At 28.3% G+C, this 15,874-nt stretch overlaps 1 protein-coding gene across 1 annotated transcript; it reads right to left on the bottom strand.

Moving 5' to 3' along the window:
- Positions 1-3,452: 3,452 nt before the first annotated feature.
- On the bottom strand, positions 3,453-7,319 carry LOC8281978 (protein TONNEAU 1a). The gene is made up of 8 exons (XM_002523887.4): positions 7,072-7,319; positions 6,325-6,457; positions 5,643-5,731; positions 5,408-5,530; positions 4,984-5,111; positions 4,819-4,841; positions 4,581-4,737; positions 3,453-3,766 (listed from the first exon to the last, which is right to left on the bottom strand). Exons 1-8 carry the CDS (start codon positions 7,156-7,158, stop codon positions 3,715-3,717), a joined length of 792 nt encoding a protein of 263 aa, XP_002523933.2. The 5' UTR covers positions 7,159-7,319; the 3' UTR covers positions 3,453-3,714.
- Between the last annotated feature and the right edge of the window lie 8,555 nt (positions 7,320-15,874).

Raw genomic sequence — 15,874 nt, 5'->3', positions numbered from 1 at the left:
AATGGGCTTTGTATCTTTGGTGTTTTTGTTGTTTTGGCTTCCCTTTAGGTGTTTCATAGCCTTCATATCCTTTTTGTTAAGCTCTCTGGAGTTCTACTTTGTGCGAATCGGAAGTGGAAGAGAAGGTTATCGTCTTCATTGATAGAACGGAGTCGAGGATTTATCCCCTGTATTTACAGCCGGCAAAGGAATTTTTCTTCCATTCCCTCTTTAGGACTTAGCCGGATCGAAAGAAAATTGTAGTTTGTTACTTCTAAGGTGTGGATTTAATATACCCAGTTGATACTTGATCTTGAAAGGCTGGTAGAGCTTTGAAAATCGTGGTGATGGCACTGCAGTTTGATTTAGTAGGTAGATGAAGAAGATTTCTTATATTGAGCTTGTGCTTAATTCTATTTGTCTTTAAGATTTATTATAGATTTTTAAGTCTTACTTATCAACGAAATTTCTCAGAAATATTTTAAAATTAATAAAAAAAATATTTTTATTATGTAATTTTTCTTTTTAAATACGGTGCGATTATTTTCAGTTATTTTTTTATTTGTTCTTTGGTTATTCAACTAAAAGAAAAATCAAAAAACAACAAATACCATATTTTTAAAAAAAATAAAAAAAACTATATTTTTAATATTTTTATACAGTAAAAATAAAAAAATTTATAAAAAATAAAAAACATAAATATTTTTATTATTTTTTTATATCAACTTTTTGTAGTTTTAGTTGGGCTTTAGCCCAGTTATGCAATAAAAGAAAACTTTAATTGATAAAAAGAGTAATTTATAAAATAAATATATAAATTTTTTTATGAACATCTGTTAGTCGATTTTGACAATAAATTAATTTTATAATTAAATATCAGCATCTACTAATGGCATAATATAAAAAAATAATTTAATATAAAGGATAAAATAGTAATTTAAATTTTTAAAAAATGTCCTTTATTTTTATAGTTTTTCAAATAAGAATTAATTAAATCATAAATTTTATATTTTTTAATAATTTTATCTAATTATTTTAATATTTTAAAATAAATATCTAAACATTTAATTTATTTTTTAAAAGCACTTTTCAATAATAATAAGTTTTAAAACTTTATAATAAAAAAGTAATGTTATAAGTCAATTCAACTTACTAACATTAAAATTAGTGAACCAATAAAAAATGTTGTATTTAGATGTAAAATATGTGAAAGAATGCACGTATATGAGATTTTTAATAGTTATATTATTAAGTCTATAATAAAATATTTTTACTTATTCATAATTGTTATTCTTTTATTAAGTATAATCGATTTCTTAAATCTTTTTTTATTTTAAAATTTAAAAAATTATCATCAAAAAAAATATTTTTAAAAATAAATTAATAGAATATTTATTTTAAAATCTTAAATCAATTAAATGAAATTATTAAAAAATTTAAAATTCAGAATTTAAATTATAATTAGGTCTTTTCTTTCTCTCATTTTCAGCTTTCTTTTCTATTCTTTTTTCCTTCTTTTTTTCCCATCCTTTCTTTTCCTACCTCGCTTTTTTTTTTCCAAACATATTTTCTTTTTCCACCCTTTCTTTTTCTATTTTACCTTTTTTTTCTCTTTTTCTACCTTAACTTTTTTCCAAACATAGTGTAAGAGATGTAGGCTTCACTCACCATCTCCGCTGTTGCTGTAGCTCCAATGGGCTGCTTTTGTTCATCTTGTTTTCCTTCTTACTGTACCGATTTATAATTGCGAGGGTTGTAGATATATTTAAGAACACCAAAACTAAAATGAATAAAGAAAATAAATGAGATGGGTAAATGAAAAGAAAGACCAGAGTCAGAAATGGTGGTGGTGAGGAGGAGACAACGTTGGAGGTAGGTAGGAGGAAGAAACGATTTACTTCTTCCCTTAATTTCTTGCAAACAGTAAATTTTACACAAACTCACCGTCTGATTATATGTGTATAAGGTTATAATACAACTAAACTTTAACAAGACAAAACCAAGCTCAATCCGAACTTTTATATTGAAGTTTAAACTCAACTCGTTTTAAGATTATAGATTTTGTGAGTAGCTCAATCTTAGTTTGTAAATAGTTCATTTACTATGCTAAACGAACTAATTTTGAGTTCAACTCGTAGTTATATAATAAAAAAAACTCAAGCTCATACTCCTTAAATATTTTTTAATTTTAATTATTATTATATATAAATATAAATATATTATATAAGTAATATTCATATTTTATTTTATCATACATATATAAAATTTTAAATTTAGAATAAAATTAATTCGAACTCAAGCTTAAATCAATAAATAAACTCTTATCAAGCTAATTCATGAACTAGATTGCAAGCCTGTTTCTCAGCTTCCTAATCGAACCAAATTCAAATTCAAGCTTCCTGGCTATTCACAAACTTGCTTGTGCGCCAATAAACGAGCAAACTCATAATAACAAACCAAACTTTGTCAAGACTCAAGTTCGACTCGATAAAGTTATCGAATTCAAAACTTAGCTCAAAATCAACTCGACTAACTTAACGAGTAATCTTAAACAAGCTTTTAATTAAACCGAGTTTCAAATAACTTGCGAAATGTTTAGTTCATTTACGGCTCATTTTGTGAAATGAGCCAACATATTTTTATGGTAACTCGTCAATTTAAAAAAAAGAAAAAAAAAAAACTCAAGAGTGTCACATAAATAAAAATTGCCAAATATTCAAGTTGATTTCGTTTGGAAATATTTGAAAATAGCTAGAGACTTGAGTATCCAGCTAAGTTTTAGGAGTAGCCAGCCACAACTCCTAAACGAATATCTGATATGCTTCAAACCCTATGGACTATCTGAATAGAAAGCATCTCAATGGTTGAAAATCATTTGATATTTGAGAGTCAGAGCAAGGCATCAAGATAAGCCAGGACTTGTTTATTACTACACCTCATTTTCAACTGCTATTCACACAGCAAACTAGATTAAGACTTAGCCATGCACTTCAACAAAGATCAATCTTGTCATGTTCAAGTTGAATATCATAATAGGTCATATTTGTATAATCTTGATTATTGATTATGTTTGTATAATCTTAACCATTGATTCAAAATCAATGGTTGAACTTTACTATCCAATAGAATACTACTCATTTTCTAAATTGCAAATTTAAATTTTTAATAAAACCTCAAAAATTTATTTCAAATTAAAGATACACACAGCAAATATAATCTATCATCTTCAACTCAAACATGAGAAGATCTCAATTGATTTACAATTCTCTACTGGCAACAAACAAGTAATCAGTACAGGAATTATACTTTCCATATTGTCAACAGTAACAATTCTGCCTCAAACCTACCCAAGCCTATTAAAATGATCCTCAAAACATGGCCGTGCTTCATTGTAATTTACAGATAGAAAAAGCAATTTCTAGCAGATAGCATCTTCATCAATGATTGCTAAGTAGTGTGTGTTAGAACAGATAGAAAAACTAATGGCAATACCAATTGAAATATTAAAATGGATTCTGTAAAATGAGATAAATATCAAGGAAAGAAGCTCATACAAATACTAAAATCACCTCACAATATATTTCAGGGGAATAAAAGGTAAAAGAAAAAGAAAAGAAAAAGAAGACTTGCATAAACTTGCTACCCGCTTTCCTGATGATAAAAACATTTGATGGATTAAAAACGAAATAATACACACTAAACTACAAGCGCAGTGTCACAAAGGATTTGAATCAGCTACATATGGTCAACCCTGCCATCATCATCGCTGATTCCATCTCCAGCATGTCTACAACATAATCCAAACAAATAAGATTAGAAGATTAAGCGTACAACATCATCAACTATAGGCTTTACATCAGTAAATCTCAAATAATTCATTCTGCAGGGTTGCTAGTTCACAACCAAAACCAATAAACAAAGCTAAACAATCTTTCTGGTACACTGGAGAAAGAGGGAAGAGGAATGGAGTCTTTCAAGTGTGATTACAGGAAACATGTTAGTGGAAATGTCAGATAACCCAATTTCAGTATGGAAAGCAGGGCCATCAGTAAACTAAGTCACCTTCTTTCTTGGTTATGCAAAATAGCTCACATAGCAAACGCATTTAGAATAAAACAATATCTAAACTGATGCTGGATATGAAAAAATTAGAGCAGAAAATGTTCATAGAGCAAAGGCAGGAAGCATAACTTGGAAGAAGCAATAAGAGAAAAGAATATTATCAACTAGGAAAAGAATAATTATGTTTGTAGCATCTAACTAGGAAGAGAATATAAATGTAGTTGATGAATTCTATTACCACATTTTATTGGCACAACAAAAACGAGCCTGAAACCTGTAACTGATATTTTTTAATATTATCAACTCCATCAATTATCAATCTAATCCCTCATCAGAACTCCATTTTTATCAATGGAATGCATACAATGAAATGTAAGAACTTAATATAGCGTAATCTTTTCTCCTTTTATTACTGACTTTTACACTCTTTCATACATTTTGATGCTCTAGAAAGGCAAAACTGTCAGCACACATCTAAAATTCACATTTGCCCACTACATAATTGAGGACTTCTTTTTTAGCAGGTATGAAAAACTAACCGCCAAGATGTAGTTAGATTGCGAGCTTTCCTGTCCAGTTGAAGGTTTTCCAGTGCAGTTGAAGCTCGCATCACTTCCTCCGGAAGTTCATCACTATCATATCTCCAATTGTATTCATCTTTCCTGTAACCAGACATGGAAGATCCTGCTCTCCTGTCTAGATGATCCATTGCATAAGATACAGGGACCCACAACTAAGGTGGTAATAGTACAAATGATGGACAAACTAATCACTTACCAGATGTCTGAGAAGAGGCAGGCCTGATATAAACATGCCAAAAACAAGAAGTAACAATCAGTGGCCCAATGAAAGAGAATATATATACAGAAAAACAAAAGAAAAGCAAAAGAGAAGAACAAAATACTAAAGAAGAATAAAATGAAAGTTGGAGAGGACCAGCACCTTCCTAAAGGTGGTAGACCACCAGCAACAGATGAGGAAGAAGGTCTCCTAACATTTCTCGAGTCTAAATTAGATAAGGACTCAGCTTCTGATACTCTCCTTCCAGTACCTCTACCCTGGGATAAATTCTGTCACAACAAATTCTATAGAGTGATTAATAGTTTACTTAGAGAAATTTTGAAAAAATAACATAAGAAAAGGAAAAAACATCACTAAATTTACTTCATATATATGCTCTACCTCCAAATTTCTGCTCCCACTATCAAAACCCCAAGGACGAATAGAAGAAAAAAGGGATAACCCCAACCCCACCCCACAACGCACCAAAAAAGAAAAAAAAAAAAAAAGAAAAAGAAGAGACTCCCAAAAGTTCATAAGGCCGATTCATGTAGCAAGAGAGAGTGAGAAGACTTTATGGACAAACCTCAAACTTCAAGAATCCTTCAAGAACATCCAAAAGCAAAGGACCACTGTCACCATTTCTATTAGGATCATATCCATTCTTGCTACTGAACTCCTTCAACTCAGTTTTCCAAGAATCCTTTTGCTGAATTTGTAAAATTAGAAGGGTAGCTTAACATCCATATAAAAGTAAAATGAATATCTAAAAACTCATTTAAGAGTTCTTGCAATAATATAATGCTAAACAATTTGATTACCAAATTGCACTCTGGCAGATAAACTTTAAGTGTATGATTCAGTTGTGCCCAATCCAAATATTCACATATGAGTGCAGTTAGTAACCTCCCTGCATTTGGTAAGAAAAATCAAACACAATGTTTGACACAATGAACATAAACTTTGTAATCAAACACAATGCACATAAATTTTGTGTTACACCAGACAAAAAGAAATTGTATGCATTTAATATGAATTACAAAATCTTCAAATGACATAAGCTATAGATATTTAAGGTGCTTCTATAGATGAATGCAAAATAAGTTTGTAGTTCCTAATCTATGACATACAGGTGTATAAACATCAGCATCAATCCAAAATAAGGGCCAACACAGCAACACTACCATTTCAGGTTTAACTTCTATAAGCATACCCACCCATGAAGCTACTGAAATTAATCTGTTGCAGTCCTACTGTAGAGCAATTTAAAAATGTAAACTTTGCTCTACCAGGAAAAAAATGTTTACTTGGCCCCCTCCAATCATTCAAAGTACACCAAGCAACTCTCTTTCCAGACCTTATGTAAGCTCTCAATAACACAGCGATACTAGAGAGTATTGCAGCTTATAATAATTAATTGAGTAATTCCCATAAGAGAAAAAGAAAATTCAGCATTTCTCAACTTCTGAAAAAAGAAAAGGCTGAAAATGAAGTAGCAAAAACCTGAAGGAGAAGCATGAAGTTGTTTAGCACGTTCATTGCAACTACCCAACAACGCAGGTGGTAAGCCTTCATCTTTTTCGATTACCCTATCCTCCTCTTCAATCGCCTCAAACACACTTGCCCTGAGTTCAGCCTACCATCAGCAGAAAAAGAATCAATAAAAGAAAAAAGAAAAAAACATTAATACTGACAATATTAAGCAAAATTCAACTATCCACCAAATAACAGTTCATAATGCCAGATTACATTGCCTTCATTCAGTCAACAAGCACGCCACTCAGCACAAAATCCACATCAAATACAATCTTTAAAAGAGAAAACACACTAATTCTCCCCATAGCCAAAACAAACAAACTATAATTAAAGAATGAAAATGCAAAAGTTTAAGGCCTTGATCTTGCTCCAAAAACAAAACCCTAGCTAAAAATATCAAATTTAACTAAATTAATCAGGAAAAGAAAACAAGTTAAGATCTACAATACCAAACCCAACTAAACATACACAGAAAAAATAGAGGATCTTCGATGTTTTCTCATAAACACGAGATCCGAGAAACAGGACCTTTATCTCAATTTCTCTTAACAGAATAATCCACACACAAAAAAGAACCAATTGGTTTCTCCAATAATTAATTGGCTCAAGTAAAGTTAAATTCGCCAATTCCGCATCTCATCTCCAATAACGAATTGGCTTAATCAGTTTCAGGGCAGCCAAACAGAGGTGTAAGAAACAAAAGAAAATAAATACCCGGATCTTAGCGAGAACACCTTTTTTCTCAAGGGTTCGAGTGACAAGAGTCTTCAGGTCCATCATTTCTCTTGTGTAATCGTCCATTAGTTTATCCTGGTTCAGTTACTTTCTTCTTCTCTGCTCACTCTCTATCTCACGCTATATGAGTTAATTTATTTTGAAAATGGAAAAATTAGATTTCTCTTTTCGGAAATTAGAGACAGAGAGAGAGAGAGAGAGAGAGAGAGAGAGAAACGAAACAGAGAAGTAGGCAGGAAGAGAAGGATGTAAATGTAATACTCATTTGTAAGTAACATTTTCTTTTCGGGTAAATTTTGGGTCGTTAAAATTGGAAACTAGATCTCGGCCGTTCGATTTCAGGATCTTTTTTTTTTTTTTTCTTTTGTTGATGGTGGATGAGGATCCCACCTATTAATGGAAGAATAAAATAACATTCTGTTTTTGCTATAAAAAAAGAAAAAACCCTTTCGAACACGCTCCAAAAATAAAGATATGATATAATATATAATACAATAAGATTTTATTAATATAATTATTTTAAAAACTTTAAGATTCAATTTATGAGAACAATACATTTTCAAATCTTAAAAATAAATTAACAAGATATAGTATGTTTTATATAAGTAATTTATTTTTAATATGCATGTAAATTATTTTATTACTAGTTAAACTAATTATTATTAATTTATTATATATATTTTTTCATATAATTTTTATATGTATTAATTCAAAAATTAAAAAACTACTTAGATAAATTATTATTTTTCATACTAATTATAGAATTTACAAATTGTATCAACTCAAGCTGTATTATTTGATTTGGTTGTTGAATCGATTATTAAAGAGAGTGATAAAATTTATAGAGAAAAGTATATAAGAAATTAAAATATTATAATCTATCAAATTAGTATTTTAATTAGTTATTTATCTGTGTGTTACACAATTATTTTTGTTACTTAATTATAAAATTAAATTTATAAAAAGTATTAATAAATTTATTAATTATAATTATTAACTATAAAATTTTAAAAATATAGTAAATTAATTTCTAAATATCTTTCTTAATTTTTTAATACCAAAAGATTTTATTAATACAATAGTATAAATTATTTTAAGAATATTAATTAATTAATTTTCAATATTATATAGATTAATACTATAAATATAATTGATATTACAACTTTTTAGGATTATAAATTATTGTATAATTAACAAATTAACTTATTAATAAACCTAATATTAAAATACAACTTAAACTATTATTTTTTAGAATTAAAATTATCAACTAATTACGAAATTAATTTATTAGTTAATATTATATTAAAATATAATGAACATGTTACCTTTTAAGATTGGAATCCTTATTTGATTAGAAATTGGATTTACTAATTAATAAATTAATAGAAAAATATAAAAAATTACATATAAATTTAAATTTTATATTTCAAAAATAAGTACATGTTAAAATAAAAATTTTATGTATTACGATGTGTCTTTTTTAGTACTCGCAAGTGCACGAACCGTTCTTATAGTAAAAGCAAGTTCACCACGTGGTTGATCTCTCAAGAAACTATGAGACCACTTAAAATATAATTAATATGTTATTTTTTTTAAAATATGATTAGTATCATTATCTCACTAAAAAACTATTTATTAGTTAATATAATATTAAAATATAATTACGTGTCTTTAGTATGATAGTTATGCACTTAATGTTGGATTTTAAGATTTCAACTTCAAAACTTTTTTTTCTCAGAGAAAAAAAAAAACTGAACTTCAAAACCTTTTTTCTTTCTAAATAGAATAATTTGTTCTTCACTTTATCAACAAATTTCCTTATTTTTAAAACAAGTTTTTTTATTTTCTTAAAATAACAAAGGCTTTTATTAGAGAAGGCTAGGGAACAAAAATATTGGAAAAGATATTCTTAGTTTTACACAAAATATTATTATTTTACAAATCAACCTATTTTAAATTACATTCATTTCATCTTTTATGTTAGGTACTTTCTCAAATATATATCTATTACTAAATTTGTTGAATTTAATTTTTCTATCATGAAAAACGACTCTTCCAAAAATCAAGTTTTGGTATATAAGATAAAAACAATTTTTTTTGAAATATTATATATATTATAAACTCTTAGTTTTAATTTTAAAACAAAAGTTTAATTATTTCATTTCATTTTTAAAACCATATCAAATGTCAATGAATATCAATATAAATATTATTCATCTTATTTATTAATTATAGAATATTATGAATAATTATTAATGTTTATATTGTATTAATTTGTATTTTATATTTTTTCTTTTCATAATTGAAAGGTCATTATTTATCACTACAATTATTATAATATAAATCACCATTTACTCATCCATACATGCTACAATTTTCAACTCCATCTTGATTTTAAATTTTATTTTCATCTCCATTTTTAAATAAAATTGAAGGGTAAGTGATAGAGGAGAATATAAAGAATATAGTTTTTGCCCTCACTTGAATTTTTTTTATGATTTCTAAGGCACTTCTTTTAGATTGTATTGAGTTCTTAATTTCTTTTATGAAAGAACAACTTCATTTATTCCATTTCATTTTTAGACAATATCAATTGCCAATTAATTATTATCTCCTCTATTAATTATAGTATATTATTAATAACTCTTGATTTTTATATTTTTCAAATTTTATGTCTCATGATCTCTCTTTTAATAATTAAAAATTTATTATTTATTACCACTAGTGTGTTTAAGTTAGTACTTGCAAATGCACGAATTGTTTTTATAGTAAAGCGGTAAATTCGCCGCGAGGTCGATCTCTCAAGAAATTTTGAGGCCACTTATTATAAAGAATATTTATCAACACAAAAAACTAAAAATAAATCTAAACACTCTAAATCAGTATTTTTGAAAAAATATGATATTCATTAATAAAAGTAATCAAACAATAAATAAATATGCAATCCAAATGCAAATGCTTATGATTTAAAGCTATATGATAAAGACAATATTTAGCCTAGCCAATTACTTAGTAATCTCCTTGTTTTACTTTATACCTAGATCTAATGAATGAGATGGTAATATACTTTTTATTTTAGCTAACTTATTGCAACTAAAATTCTTTCTAATAATATAGATTGAATCAAAGATGGTGTCTCTACTATATTCAATCTAAATATTTTCATAACAATTGCTATTGTTAATTAATATGATGGTTAACTAATAATATTAACTGAAACTAATAAAGATATAAAGGTAAATAAATCACTCATTAAATAAAAAGATAACAAGGTTCATATAAAAGTAAAAAAGTTAAACTAAACATTTATGAAAACTAGCTCAACATATTTAACCCAATGATCGTAGTATTAAATAGAAAGACATAAAATAATAAAACAAAAGCTCATTTGAAATTCAGAATTTCTTCAAGGTAGGAAGATGATTGGTCCTCACTCTTCACTTCTTGAAAACCTCCTTATATTTTAAAAGAGTAATGAAAACTAAAACTAAAATGCTTATGAAGTTCTGTAGAGAATTGCAGAGAAAAGAATGGTGGACAGACACAGGTAAAAGATGTAGCAAAGAGTAGACAGGAGAAAACACTCCTCATCTTTTTAGAACTAGGTTTGTAGAAGTATATATAGAGAAGAGTCATCTACTAAGATAAGTCTCCTTAGAGATAAGTATACCAATATAAGTCTATCTAATAGATAAGACTATATGTATTCTTATCTTCACCAAATATTATCCTACAACAACTCTAATATAAACTCTAATAATAATATAAAATGACTAAAATACCCCTTAAGTTAATTTTCAGCTAGTCTAGCAAATAGCAGTCCATACATCTTAATATTGGGCCTTGATATAAATACATTTAATTAGACTCATTTTTTAGTATTTAGTTCTATACTTTTTCTCTTTTGCTAATATTACTTGAAAATAGACAATGAAACTTAAGTGATGTATAAATACTTAGTTTCACCATATTATATATATATACACACACATAATATGTACCTATCAACCACAACCATTCTTATATAAATCACTATTTTCTCACTCATATACTCTATATTTCTATCTCCATTTTCATCTCTAATTTTATTTTTATCTCCATCTTCAAATAAAATGGAAAAGCAATTGATAAAAAGAGAATGTAAGAGATATAATTTTTGAAATGACATTATAATAGTATTCAACCTTAATTTTAGAAAACTCTCAAAAGATATGCTCAAAAAAGTTATTTTGATTTATTAAGAAGTTTCACGTTTATTACTTTTTTTCAAGTTAGTAGTTTTTGTTATTTATTGCTTGATTATGTTAAATGTTCAATTTAATAATTTTATTTATAAATTCATATATCAATATCATAGAAATAAATTAGTTGTATAGTTTAATAATCTCATCATTACATATTTAGTCATTTAAAAAAGTCTAAATTATATTCTTTTTAAGATCAATCTCTTATTTTTCTATTTTTTTAAATTTAATTTTTTTATATATAATATTTACGGCTAAAGTTCTAAATATAATTTTCACCAAGCAAATCAAAGTTTTAGGATTGCATATTAACTCATGGAATTTATTAGAAATGTATATTCAGTAAATATATGATAATTATAATGTTTTAGAAGCTGTGAGTAATAATATAGAATATAAAATAGTTGAATTTTACTTAAAAAGTTAAAAAAAGTACTATATTATAATTTACAAATTTTTACTTAAAAATTAAATTCAGTTTAAATTTTTTTATCTCATTCTATTAGATAAATAAATTTTAAGAAATATGAGTTTCTTAGAGTTCAACATGAATATGATGAAGTGCTGCATCAACAGGAAATTTGTTGGAAACAAAGATCCAAATAATTCTGGCTTAAGGATGGTGACTCAAACGCACGGTTCTTTCACTCTTATGCGCCTATGAGGAAAAAGCATAATAGAGTACACAAGTTGAAAGGGGATGATGGTGTTTGGCATCTTAATGATGATGACTTTGGCATGTTTATTACAGATTATCTTCAGAAACTTTTTTCATCCAAAGGGTGTGTGGCTAAAGAAATTCTAGATAGCATCCATTTGTTGGTAATGACTGAGCAGAATTCTTCTCTGATGGCACCCATTGATGATACGGAAGTGAGGGAGGCTGTCTTCAGCATGCATCCCGATAAATCCTCGGGGCCAGATGGGATGAACCCGGCTTTCTTGCAACGTTTCTGGTCTATTGTAGGAGAAGACGTGGTTGCATTTTTTCAAAACTCGTTCAACTCTTGTTCACTGTCCAGTGGTATAACGATACTCTTATAGCTCTGATGCCAAAAAAGAAGTCTCTTCTATTTGTGACTCATTTAAGGCCAATCTCACTCTACAATGTTTGTTGTCTACAAAGTCTTGGCAAAGGTCCGAACTAACAGAATGAAACAGATCCTGCCTAGTTTGATATTTGAAACACAGCGCGTTTGTAGCTGACAGACTAATAACAGATAATATCTTTACAGCATTTGAAGTTGCCCATTATCTTAAAAGAAAGAGATAAGGAAAGGTGGGTCAGGCAACACTCAAGATTGAAATGAGCAAGGCCTACGACCGGATCCAATGGGATTTCCTGGAGCAGGTAATGTTCAGAATGGATTTCTGCCAAGGATGGGTTGACATGATTATGCTTTGTGTCAGGTCTGTTCAGTATAAGATTATCAAAGATTCAGGAGATATTGGGCCGATTATTCCAGAATGGGGGCTGCGCCAAGCCACCCATTAAGTCCCTATCTCTTTATTCTTGAGAAAATTACATAGAATACGTTATTTTTTTCTTCTTCTAGTTTTATACGCTGAAATTTAGTTTTTATTTTTATGCTTTTCCTTCTTTTTCTTTTTATGTTAATTTGATATTATTAGTTTCTTTTTTACCCTTTAACGCTTGTTTAAATTTAATACTCTCTTGTTTTACAAATTTCTTCTTACAATACTTTCTAATTTTTTGAATTTTTTTTCATTCATTTTCTTTTCTTTGTTTTTATTTCATTTTCTTTGGAACTTTCCACTATTGCTTGAAAATCAATAACTAATTTATTCATGCAAGTATTATGTTTTTCAATTTTGGACTGTGTGGCTTTCATTTTCAATCTAATTCACATATTAAGTGCTAAAAATTTGACTATTTGATTTGATTTTGTTTTCTAGAAATTGATGCTTTGGTGTTTTGGATTATCTTTATTATCGAAAAGACTCCCAATTGGTTTAACATACTCAAAAAATTTTTAGAGTTCATTCCCTCTGCTATTATTGAAGAGATTAACTTCCTTCTTTCTATTTTGTTAATAGTTTATATATATTTATTTTAATAATGCAAAACAGTTGATTTAAAGCTTTTATTTTGGATTTAAAGAAAATGTTGATACTGGTGGTAAAACTATCATTTGTATTATCCATGAATACAATATAAGTGTTTGATGAAATGCAAAATAATTGCAATAAAAGAAAAAAAGTATATGTGTAATTTGAGAGTTTAAAAACTTTGAAGGTAATAGATACTCATTATCTACTCATAATATGTTCAGGATGAAGTTGTATCAATTACTTTGAATATTCTTCGACCCTTTTCAGGAATTCAGGATCTTGTTGTGCAAACCATTCCTGAATTTGCAACTGTTGTTGGGCCGGATCGGCCTTGCTTTGGTCAATTTCTTCCTAGATGATTTCGGTCCAGGTTCTGATGGGCTTTGAAGAAGAAGGCAAAATTTTCTTCTTTGGACTTTGGACAGGCTTTGAACTTGCTTTCGATTTTTCTTCTTTTGCTTTTAATTTTCTTGGCATTTTCACTCCTGTTTTTGAAGAAACTCTCTAGTTAGAAAGTCTGGAATTGAATTCGAATCTCCTCTTATGTATTCAATTTCAAAGTCAAAAACAGAAAGAATGGCTTGCCATCTGGCAAAAATTTATTTTGAAGCTATGTTTTAAACATGTTTTTGTAAAACTTCTTTAGCAGATTTACAATCAATCCTTAGAATAAATTTTTGGTTTAAAAGATCGCTTTGAAATTTTGAAATGCGCAGAACTATCGAAAGAATTTCTTTTTTGATAGTTGAATAGTTTTTTTGTGTATCATTCCAGTGTGCAGAAGTAAACTGGACAATACATTCTTTGTTGTTTTGGACTTGCTTAAGAATCCCACCATATCCTAGATTTGATGCATCGGTTTCAACAATTTTAAATGCAGATGGATCAGCTAGGTGTAAACATGGTATTTTAGAAACTTGCTTTTTTATGCTTTGGACAATCTTTGTATGTTCATCGGTCCATGCAGGGGGATTTTTCTTTAACCTATCATGAAGGGGCTTTGCAAGACAGTTCAAATTTGGATAAAAATCCATTACATAATTTAAACTACCAAGAAATCTTTGTAATTGTGTCTTTTCCAAAATTTTGTTTGGAAACTTTGAAGTAAATGCTAGAGACCTTTCAATTGGGGTGATAGTACCCCGGGAGATATAGTGTCCAATAAATCTAATTTTTGTTTGAAATAAAGATATCTTGGATTTTGAAACCACTAAACCATTTTTCTTAACAACATAGAAAAATGTCTCCAAGTGTCTGAAATGTTGCTCTAGAGAATTTGAAAATAGCAACACATCATCAATGTAGACAATGCAAAACTTTGAATAAGGATTGAAAATGTCATTCATGATTTTTTGAAATTCAGAAGGAGCATTTTTTAATCCGAAAGGCATTATATTCCATTCGTACTAGCCAAATGGAACTGTAAAAGCAGTTTTGTACCTGTCTTTTGGATGAATCTGGATTTGCCAAAATCCTGATTTCATATCAAACTTTGAAAAAATAAAAGCAGAATGAAACTTTTGAAGAAGATCTTTTTTGTTTGGAATTGGATATCTGATCCACTTTAGGGCTTTATTCAAAGGTTTGTAATTAATCACCAACCTAGGTGTTCCTCTTTCTATCTCACTATTTTTGTTGACATAGAAAGCTGCACATGACCAGGGGGATCTAGATTTGGTAATCAAACCTTTTTGCTCTAAATCTTTTATTTCTATTCTACAATGGGTTTCTAGAGTTTCATTCATTTGGATGGGTCTTGCTTTAGTAGGGATTTGTTTATCAGAAAAATCTTTTTCATATGGTAAATCTACCATATGTTGTTTTCGTCTCCAAAAAGCATTAGGAAGATGAGAACAAACTTCATTTTCAATCTTCTTTTGCAAATCAGAGATTTTTCTTTGGACAAAATCATTTTGCATTTGATTTTGGATTCTTTTCAAACCCATATCTTGTTTTAAGTGGAAAAGCTGGGTTTGTTTACCTTTGATCAAAGCATTTATCTCAAAATTGTAAATTGAGTGGGCTTTAATAAGATTGAGATTTCTCTTTTTAGGTTTTTCTATAAAAGGGAAAACAATCTTTGAATCCTTGGCTTTAAAAATAATACCAGCAGTAGTTATTTTGAAAGGAATAATTAAATTGATAAAAGGAGTTCCCAAAATAACTGTTTGCTGAAGATCTTTTGTAAGAATAAAAATATTTTTTAAAGCAATATTATTATTTAGAATTGCAGCTTCAATTTTTCCCGCAATCCTAATCTTTGAACTATTGGCTGAAGTAAGCCTCTCTTTAGTTTCTTGATGATACCTTTTAGGAACCAGCTCATAATTGATACAGTTGAGGTCTGCTCCTGTATCAAATAAAGCGATGGTTTCTATTTGGAAATCACCAGGGAAAATAAGTTTTATTTGAATCAAATATTTTCTTGAGGTAATTTCCTTTAAAACATTAATGAAGTTTTCTGG

The sequence above is a fragment of the Ricinus communis genome, chromosome 6, assembly GCF_019578655.1.
Source record: "Ricinus communis isolate WT05 ecotype wild-type chromosome 6, ASM1957865v1, whole genome shotgun sequence".
Lineage (NCBI taxonomy): Eukaryota > Viridiplantae > Streptophyta > Magnoliopsida > Malpighiales > Euphorbiaceae > Ricinus > Ricinus communis.
This window is presented reverse-complemented; position numbering and strand designations above follow the sequence as displayed.